This window comes from Trichosurus vulpecula, chromosome 2 (genome assembly GCF_011100635.1).
Source record: "Trichosurus vulpecula isolate mTriVul1 chromosome 2, mTriVul1.pri, whole genome shotgun sequence".
In the NCBI taxonomy this organism is placed as follows: Eukaryota; Metazoa; Chordata; class Mammalia; order Diprotodontia; family Phalangeridae; genus Trichosurus; species Trichosurus vulpecula.
In genome coordinates this window covers 239,658,610-239,668,439 of record NC_050574.1, presented here as the reverse complement: position 1 = coordinate 239,668,439, position 9,830 = coordinate 239,658,610, and the positions used below count along the sequence as shown (strand labels likewise).

Here is a 9,830-nt window from a genome sequence, read left to right as displayed (position 1 = left end):
GCTGCCTCAGGTCATCGCATCTGCCTAGCTCTTTAATTTCCCCTCCCCCATCCCCATCTGCATCCCCCTCTCACTAACGTCCCCCATCACCTTCTCTTCCCTCCCCCTCTTTTCTGAGAAGAGGAGAAGGCTGGAGAGGGCTGGGACTCCGGCAGGAGGAGGAGCTCCCTCTTTGGCCATGAGGTGCGAACGTGAAAAGGAGCTGGGCTGGAAGCACAGACCTCATTTCAAAGCTGGTCCTCTACCTCCTAGCAGCCAAAACACTACTCAGAAATTCAGTGCCTGCGCACCCTCTCCCTCAGCCACTAAACTTCAAGACTTGCAAACTCTTACTCAGTTCTTTCCTCTGATCATCTTTGGGAATAAGGCATTTTCTCTCCACTTTTCTTTTCTCCCCTCCCCCACCCCCACTTCTCCCCTCCCCCACCGTCTTGCTTTCCCCCCTTTCCTCCTCTTTTCTCTCTTTGGAGAATTTCATGCTTCTTTTAGCTGCTTTCTGGGATACAGCGGACCTGCATCTCCTACCACAAACAGCTGAATTCCACTTTTGTGTTTGTTTTTTCCTCTTGTTTTCCTCTCATCTGATTTATCTGGGAAGTCTGATGTTTCTGCCTGAGAGAAGGGAAATGAATAGATGCTGGTGAGAACTGAGAGCAGCAGCAGCAGCCGCCCCAGCAGTGACTTTTGTGAGAAGCCGTTAGGACATTAGTAGGGGAATCTGATCCAAGAAAGGCTGGAAGACTGCTCCGAGGGAAGAAACTCAGTGATCATTGAGAAAGGAGGAAAGAAGAGGCAAAGGGTTTCTGCGCCTCCTTTAGCTTTCTAGTCTCTCTATCCCATTCTACCGGGATTATGGTTGACTGCAGCTCTGGAGAGATGTTGCTGCTGCTTCTGTTTGCCGTAGCAGGCATCTTCCTTAGCCAGGTGCCCGGAGCCCAGAGTGCAGCCTGTGAACCTGTGCGTATCCCCCTGTGCAAGTCCCTACCCTGGAACATGACTAAGATGCCCAACCACCTGCACCACAGCACCCAGGCGAATGCTATCTTGGCCATCGAACAATTTGAAGGCCTGCTGGGTACCCGATGCAGCCCAGACCTGCTATTCTTCCTCTGTGCGATGTATGCGCCTATCTGTACTATTGACTTCCAGCACGAGCCCATCAAGCCTTGCAAGTCTGTGTGTGAGAGAGCTCGGCAGGGGTGTGAGCCCGTCCTCATCAAATACCGCCACTCGTGGCCAGAGAGCTTGGCCTGTGAAGAACTGCCCGTCTATGATAGGGGTGTCTGCATCTCTCCTGAGGCCATAGTGACTGCAGATGGAGCTGGTGAGTATTGGATCTGTCCCTACCCCTCCTAAATAACCCTTTCCCTTTTTGGATCCTATTCCACTTCTAGTCCTGGTTCCTTGCCTTCGCCTCATCTCACTTTACCTTTCTCCTTTTGATCTAATCTCCTATTTCAGAATGATATTCACACCCTTAATCATTTCTGCACCCAGCAAGAATCCCTCCTAATCTTGATTCACTACCCTTCCAAACTGATGCTCCTTGCCCTCTGATACATGATCTCTCATTCCCTTAATACTCCATCCATTCCTTTCATATTAGATATCTAATGGACAGTTAAGTAACCCCTCTCTTTCTACCTCTCATGAACTCAAAGGCATGACACTTTACCTACACCAGCAAACTTCTTTGACTAGTCTGTATTTCTCTTAACATTTCTTTAGTCCTTCTTAATCTTCCACAACAAAGCCTTCTTCCCAGTTTTCTGCATAACTTCACTTATTCATTTTCTGTCCCTTTAGGCAGCATAGAGTTCTAGATAGCATTATGGTTGGAAATTAGGAGGTCCTAGGTTCCAATGGACCTCTGTTGCTTACTGTCTTATGTAGTGTTGGCACATCTCTCTGTTCCTCAAGCAATTCCCTAGGACCCAGCTATTAAGTAAGAAATGAGTTGTGATCTGGGTTGGTCGAGAAAGTTCCCTACACAAGGCTTTTAAAATATAGACCCTCACATATCTCATTTTGAGAGAAAGCGCCTTCTTTTTGACCTTCTGTTGTGATGTTTGGGTAAAACAGAAAACTGGGCTCCTTTTCCTCTTGCAGCCACTTTTTATGTAACCTTGCTACAATGCATAGTTTGTAACTGCAGTGTACTGGCCAAATTCTAATTTGGGCAACTGTCTTTACCTTAAATTCCCTCTCTAGCTTCACTGAGATAAATAGTTCTTCAGTCCATGCTGGAAACAGTTATAAAAAAATTCTGTGCACTATTGGTGAATTTCTACTTTTCTCCTGTCTCATTACTAAATCTTTTTTTTTAAATGCATCTTTTAAAGTCAACTGGAAAAGAGTTTTTGGATGATAACTGATATTTAAATTGCATTTAAAAATTTGCAGAGATCTTTATAAAGTCTTTTATTATTATGCCCTCACCAAGAATAATCCTATTCTTAATCTTACTCTTCCTTCTTCATTCAACATTTACCTCCACTGTCCAAGCAGCCCTCCAGGCAGCCTAATCCCTTTAACTCCCCATTTGCTTCTATCTTGCCCTGCCCACACTTGCCCATAAAACTTTATTGCAGCTCTATACAGAATGGAACCAATCATTGTTTGCACATTACATTTCATTCCAGTTGTGCCCTCCATGAGATCTAATATCCTAATGAGACAAATTCACTCTGGTCTGTTTAATCTAACTAAAACCCCACTTCTACCATCTAGCCCAGACTTCTAATTTTATTGGTCATCAATTTTAAAAGTAAACTCAGTACTTTAGAGCCATTAAAAAAAAACAGCTTTGCTCTCACATTTCAGATGAACTCTTCTCATTTCTAAGTGTACCTATTTGTTGCCTTCTCTGTTACTTTTCACTTAAAAAAAAGATCCAATTTTTCCTTGCCCTCAATATATAACTAACTAACTACAGGTAACTATTGATGATCAGAACACTGTCTTGAGAAAAATTATGGGCCCTCTTATACTGTCATTTTGTTGTCTTTTCCTAGTTTCTGTGCATATTGGTTCACCCAGCCTTAGCTAAACAGGGGAAGAAGAAATCATAATGTTGCTTTTTGGTAGTAGTACTTAGCAAGCTTTGGCTACTGAAGTACTCCTCAAAAAAAGTTTCTGTGATTCCTGCATGGTTCACCATCTTTTATTATCTTTGAGAGGTGGCTTGGCATAGTCAAGTCATGCCTCTGACATACTGACTATATGACCCTTGGCAAAGTTGCTTTGTCACTAGTCAGTGCTCCAGGAAGTTCTCTCAGAGTGTAAGCTGCAGAGAAGGTGCTGACCTTCACTGGTAACAGGAATCCTCACTTGCAAGTTCCCTATACCAATGAAATCCCAGGTTCAGTCTCTATCTCTCCATCATTAACACCTTTCTGAAATTTGTTTTATTCCTATGGCATGGTAGTGTGGTGTAGGGGAATGGGCACTAAGCTTAAGGTGAAGAGACTGGGGTTTGAATCCTGTCACTGAAATAAATTTCCATATCTGCAAAAAATGGGACAATAATAATACTTGTGCTATCTACCATACATTGTGATTGTGGGCAAAGTTTTTTTTTATTTAATAGTTTTAGTTTTCAGCATTAATTTTCACAAGAGTTTGAATTACAAATTTTCTCCCCATTTCTACCCTCCCCCCCACTCCAGAATGGCATATATTCTGATTCCCCAGTCAGCCCTCCCTTCTGTCACCCCACTCCCCACCATTGCCTTTTCTCTTACTTTCTTGTAGGGCAAGATAGATGTTTATGCCCCATTGCCTGTATATCGTATTTCCTAGTTGCATGCAGAAACTTTTTTTTTGAACATCTTCTTTTAAAACTTTGAGTTCCAAATTCTCTCCCCTTTTCCCTCCCCACCCACCCTCCCTAAGAAGGCAAGCAATTCAACATAGGCCACATGTGTATCATTATGCAAAACCCTTCCACAATACTCATGTTGTGAAAGACTAACTATATTTTACTCCTTCCTATCTTATCCCCCTTTATCCAGTTTTCTCCCTTGACCCTGTCCCTTTTCAAAAGTGTTTGCTTTTGATTACCTCCTCCCCCTATCTGCCCTCCCATATGTTGTCCCCCCTTTTTTATCTCCTTCCTCCTTCTTTCCTGTGGGGTAAGATACCCAATTGAGTGTGTATGTTATTCCTTTCTCAGGTCAAATCCCATGAGAGAAGATTCACTCATTCCCCCTCACCTGTCCCCTCTTCCTTCCAACAGAACTGCTTTCTCTTGCCACTTTTATGCAAGATAATTAACCCCATTCTATCTCTCCCATTCTCCTTCTCTCAATATATTCCTCTCTCATTCCTTAATTTGATTTTATTTTTTTAGATATCATCCCTTCATATTCAACTCCCCTGTGCCCTTACACACACACACACACACACACACACACACACACACACACATACACATATATATATCTCTGTATATTCTCTTCAGCTACCCTAATACTGAGGTCTCATGAATTATACACATCATCTTTCCATGTAGGAATGTAAACAAAACAGTTCCACTTTAGTAAGTCCCTCATGATTTCTCTTTCTTGTTTACCTTTTCTTGCTTCTCTTGATTCTTGTGTTTGAAAGTCAAATTTTCTATTCAGGTCTGGTCTTTTCACTGAGAAAGCTTGAAAGTCTTCTATTTTATTGAAAATCCATATTTTGCCTTGGAGCATGATACTCATTTTTGCTGGGTAGGTGATTCTTGGTTTTAATCCTAGCTTCATTGACCTCCAGAATATCATATTCCAAACCCTTTGATCCCTTAATGTAGAAGCTGCTAGATCTTGTGTAATTCTGATTGTGTTTCCACAATACTCAAATTATTTCTTTCTGGTTGCTTGCAGTATTTTCTCCTTGATCTGGGAGCTCTGGAATTTGGCGACAATATTCCAAGGAGTTTTCTTTTTGGGATCTTTTTGAGGAGGCTATTGGTGGATTCTTTCAATTTCTTTTTTACCCTCTGGCTCAAGAATATCAGGGCAGTTCTCCTTGATAATTTCTTGAAAGATGATATCTAGGCTCTTTTTTTGATCATGGCTTTCAGGTAGTCCAATATAGTTTTTAAATTATCTCTCCTGGATCTATTTTCCAGGTCAGTGTTTTTTCCAATGAGATATTTCACATTGTCTTCCACTTTTTCATTCCTTTGGTTCTGTTTTATAATATCTTGACTTCTCATAAAGTCACTAGCTTCCACTTGCTCTAGTCTCATTTTTAAGGTAGTATTTTCTTCAGTGGTCTTTTGGACCTCCTTTTCCATTTGGCTAATTCTGCCTTTCAAGGCATTCTTCTCCTCGTTGGCTTTTTGGAGCTCTTTTGCCATTTCAATTAGTCTATTTTTTAAGGTGTTATTTTCTTCAGTATTTTTTTGGGTCTCCTTTAGCAAGTCATTGCCTTGTTTTTCATGGTTTTCTCTCATCACTCTCATTTCTCTTCCCAATTTTTCCTCTACTTCTCTAACTTGCTTTTCCAAATCCTTTTTGAGCTCTTCCATGGCCTGAGACCAGTTCATGTTTTTCTTGGAAGCTTTTGATGTAGGCTCTTTGACTTTGTTGACTTCTTCTGGCTGTATGTTTTGGTCTTCTTTGTCACCAAATAAAGATTCCAAAGTCTGAGTCTGAATCTGAGTCTGTTTTTGCTGCCTGGCCATGTTCCCAGCCAACTACTTGACTCTTGAGTTTTTCGTGGGGGTATGACTGCTTGCAGAGTAGAAAGTACTTTGTCCCAAGCTTGAGGACCTGCGCTGTTGTTTTCAGAGTTATTTCTACACAGCAAGCTCTGCCACAGCAGCGCTTCTCCTCCCCCAAGAACTGCCAACCTGGACCTGACTCAGATCTTAAGCAGGCTCTGCACTCCTGCTCTGATCCACCACTTAATTCCTCCTACCTAGCCTGGGCCTGGAAGCAACTGCAGCTGTAGTTCTGTCCTCAGAGCTGCACCACCTCTGCTGCCCCTGGGGCGGTGGCTGAACCCCAAACTCCTTTCACTCTGTCCCAGCAGCTTTTCCCACCAACATTCTCTGTTGACTTCAGTGTTTGTGGGTTGAGAAGTCTGGTAACTGCCACAGCTCACTGATTCAGGGCACTAGGGCCTATTCTGCCTGACTCCTGGTCTGGTTGGTCTGGGCGTGGTTCACACTGGGCTCTGCTCCTCTCCGCTCCCAGCTCCATGCGATAGACTTTACCCAGTGACCATCTAGGCTGTCCCGGGCTGGAGCCCTGCTTCCCTCTGCTATTTCGTGGGTTCCACAGTTCTGGAATTTGCTCAGAGCCATTCTTTATTGGTGTTTGGAGGCTCCTGGGGGACAGCCGTAGGCACGGCCCTGCTTTCGAGCTGCCATCTTGGCTCTGCCCCAGTGTGGGCAAATTTTTGTCAGTTTAAAGTGCTACAGAAATGTAAGTTGTTATCACTGATACTGAACCAAGAGCTGATTATATAATACCACTAGACTTTTCAACCTAACCTGCAATGTGCTCAAACAGCAGTCTTGTGCCTCAGGATTCATTATAGAGACAGGCTGTAGAAAAGTCTGAAGCAGAATTTGTCTTGGCTTATCAATCATTTAGAACCTGTTAAAGCCGGTGTTTCTTTCAGACCATGTTTGAGGACAGGGTGGTGGCAATGGCTCACATTGCAAAGTATTTGTAAACTCTTCTCTCACAGGAACTGTGGGGCTTTAAAAATGACCTTATAGAGAGATCTGACCTGAAGGTGGCTTGGCCAGGTCACGAGCTTCTCACAGCAATCCCTTTTGATGCTGAAGAGAGGCAGTTTCAGTAAAAATGCCCCCAAGTTACCTATTACTGAGGACCAGACCAAATGTAGCACAATAACCTCATTGAATGGTTCTAGGGTGAGATGCATGAAAACATTCTTTCAGTCAATGGGAAGCTGATTTCTGAGGTTTTTTTCCCCCCAAATGCTATAATATTCATGATTCTTACAGCCCTATCCCTAATAGAAAAAAAAAGTCTAGAAGGAGAATGAGGAAAAACACAAAGGTGTTTGTGCGCATGCGCTTGTGTGTGCAAACACACACACTCAGATGCATTGCAACAACAAATTCTTTGAGGATCTCATTGCACTTAACCAGTAAGTCCAGAATCAAGTGACTGAACATTGATTCTTTTAGAAATCCCTTTATTTTACCCTTTTAAGATAATATAATGCCTATGTACTACAGATTCTTAGGAAGATAGCTTCCCATCTAGTGATTTTGCATTGAAAGTTCAGCTCTCTCCATTGATGAAGGGAATATTTGTTGTATTAGATCTTGAATACATTTGAAGTCCCTGATATTATTCACATTAATTGCAATAGACATATAAATATCTCTTTATCTCTTCCTATTTCACTTTTTAATTTTTCTGAGGGGAACTTTACAAGTTAAATTTGGAATAGGGTTTGTTTGTTTTGGCTTAGGTTTTCATTTAATATTTATTTTGAGTGAGCTACTGAACTAAAAAAATTCCTTCAACAACAACAACAAAACATTAGTGCCATTGGAATTTAAAAAAAAATTGTTTATGCCAGCAGCCAACTTAGGTATGTTTTGGGTGTATATTAGATTGTGATTTCTTAAGAAGGGCAAGTTCTCATTTGCTGTGACCCATTGTTAACATTTACTGCCATTCTACATTTGTTCAGAAATCACTGTGATTTGGGGGCAGCCAGGAAGGAGGTAGGGTGGAAACTTGTGATTTCATCAATAGGAGAGCTCAAGGTATAGAAATTCCTTCCACTTGTTGCATATTAAGAACAATTCTGTAACTTTTAGTTCTAGGGAACCACATGAGGCACAGAAAAGGTAGTGACTTTCCTGCAGTCACATTGCCAGTGTGTGTCAAAATAAGGACTTGAATCTAGGTCTTTGTGACTCCAAGACTGATCCTCTGTCATATCAGGGCTGCTTGTCCAAATTGTGATGATAATTAAGCTGAATTCTTCAACAACCAAAGTCGATAAACTCCTCTGAGGACTTTTGCAAGGCATGACTCTAGTCATACTTTTAAGTTACTATGTAATGGCCAGAAGAGATCATTTTTTAGGTAATGAAATGACATAGTTGGACTTTACACCTACAAAGCAGTTTGCCAAGACAGGCTCTCCAAAGAACCAGGGCTGAGTTATGGTATTCAGTATAAATTGCTTGCTTTTCCAACCAGCCAGCCTGGGTTATGGTGGTAGGGCACTAGGCTGGGACTGGACTGGTGGGAGGGATCAAGGTTAGGAGGATTTAACTCATTTCATTTTCTCCAGTGTCCCCAGAACAAAGGGGGGAAGGAGAGAGGACCTGCTGTTGTTCAGATTATAGTTTTAGGAAGATATTCTTTATATCATGAGCCCAAGATTGAACCTTATACTGCAGTCAGATGAGGGACAAAGAGAAATTCTAGTCCAGGAAATTCCTTTATCATTAAATGTCCTCTGTCTTCAAATTAGCTAAATTAGAAAGTACTTTTAAATAGAAAGTCCCATGCCAGGATCAGGGCTCTGCTTTACAAAGTTGTAGTCAAACTGCTGTTAGGTAGTGAAGTGGATAGAATGCTGGCCCTGGAATGAAGAGGACTTGACTCAAAGAAGGAAAAACATACACACTCAATTGGGTATAGAAATCTATCTTACCCTACAGGAAAGTAGGGTGGAAGGCGATAAGAGAAGGGAGTCGTGAGAGAAGGAAAGGCATATTGAAGGATGAGGTAGTCGGAAGCAAAACACTTTTGAGGAGGGACAGGGTGAAAGGAGATAGAGAATAGAATAAACGGGGTGGGGGGGGTAGGATACAAGGAAATATAGTTAGTCTTTCACAATATGACTATTATGGAAGTGTTTTGCATGACTATACATATATGACCTATACTGAATTGCTTGCCTTCTTAGTGAGGGGGTTGGGGAGGAAGGAGAGAATTTGGAGCTCAGAGTTTTAAAAATGAATGTTTAAATTGTTTTTACATGTAACTGGGAAATTGAAAATAAATTAAAATCTAATTAATTAATTAATTAAAAATTAAATTAAAAAAATAAATAAAGAGGACCTGAGTTCAAATATGGCTTCAGACCCTTACTAGCCATATGACCCTGGGCAAGTCACTTAACCCCATTTGCCTTAGTGCCTCATCTGTAAAATGAGCTGGAGAAGGAAATGGCAAACCACTCCAGAATCTTTGCCAAAAAAACCTCATATAGGGTCACAAGAGAGTAGGACATGACTGAAACAACTCAACAACAAACTACTAACAAAATTGTGGGAATTGAGTGAACCACACTGATTCCATCTTGTGACTCAATTCTGCATCTAGCACAGTTCCCTTTCTATTCAGTTATGGATCTAGTCCAATTTCTGTCTTGTGAGAAAACTTTATTCAATTATGGGGATTGTGAGAAAATTCTATTGTATTATATGAAGCTAGCCCTGCATGGCTGAGAAGCTGGACCACCTCTATTTGTTACTTAGAGACCCCTAACTAAGGACCTAGATTATGCTGACCAGAAACCCAGTCAGATCTAAAGATTAATGCAAGGATTTTTCTTACAATTACACATCTCAAGCAACCCATATGTCTTATCTGAAAACTGGTCCCATGCTGCTCAATATGTTGTTTTTCAGTTCCTTTGATGGAATACAGACACTTGATTTCAGGGAATTGCATCTGTTGGCTCTTCCCCTCCTAACTTGGAAAATCCCTAATCTTTCCTTTAATTAGAAATCAGATCATCTTGTATCTTGACTTATATCCTGCTAATTGTTTCTTTTTAATGCACAAAGCCCCTGTACTCAGGGTCCAGTGCCAAGCTGAGGATGCCTG

The 9,830-nt window shown here is 41.5% G+C and overlaps 1 protein-coding gene across 1 annotated transcript in view; it reads left to right on the top strand.

Annotated features, from left to right (window-relative positions):
- Nucleotides 1–801: 801 nt before the first annotated feature.
- FRZB (frizzled related protein) overlaps nt 802–9,830 on the top strand; it is a 53,251-nt gene continuing 44,222 nt past the window's right edge. Inside the window, exon 1 of the mRNA XM_036745739.1 lies at nt 802–1,324. Within this exon, the coding sequence (XP_036601634.1) occupies nt 853–1,324 (472 nt within the window). The 5' untranslated portion in view covers nt 802–852. The remainder of the gene's footprint in view (nt 1,325–9,830) is intronic.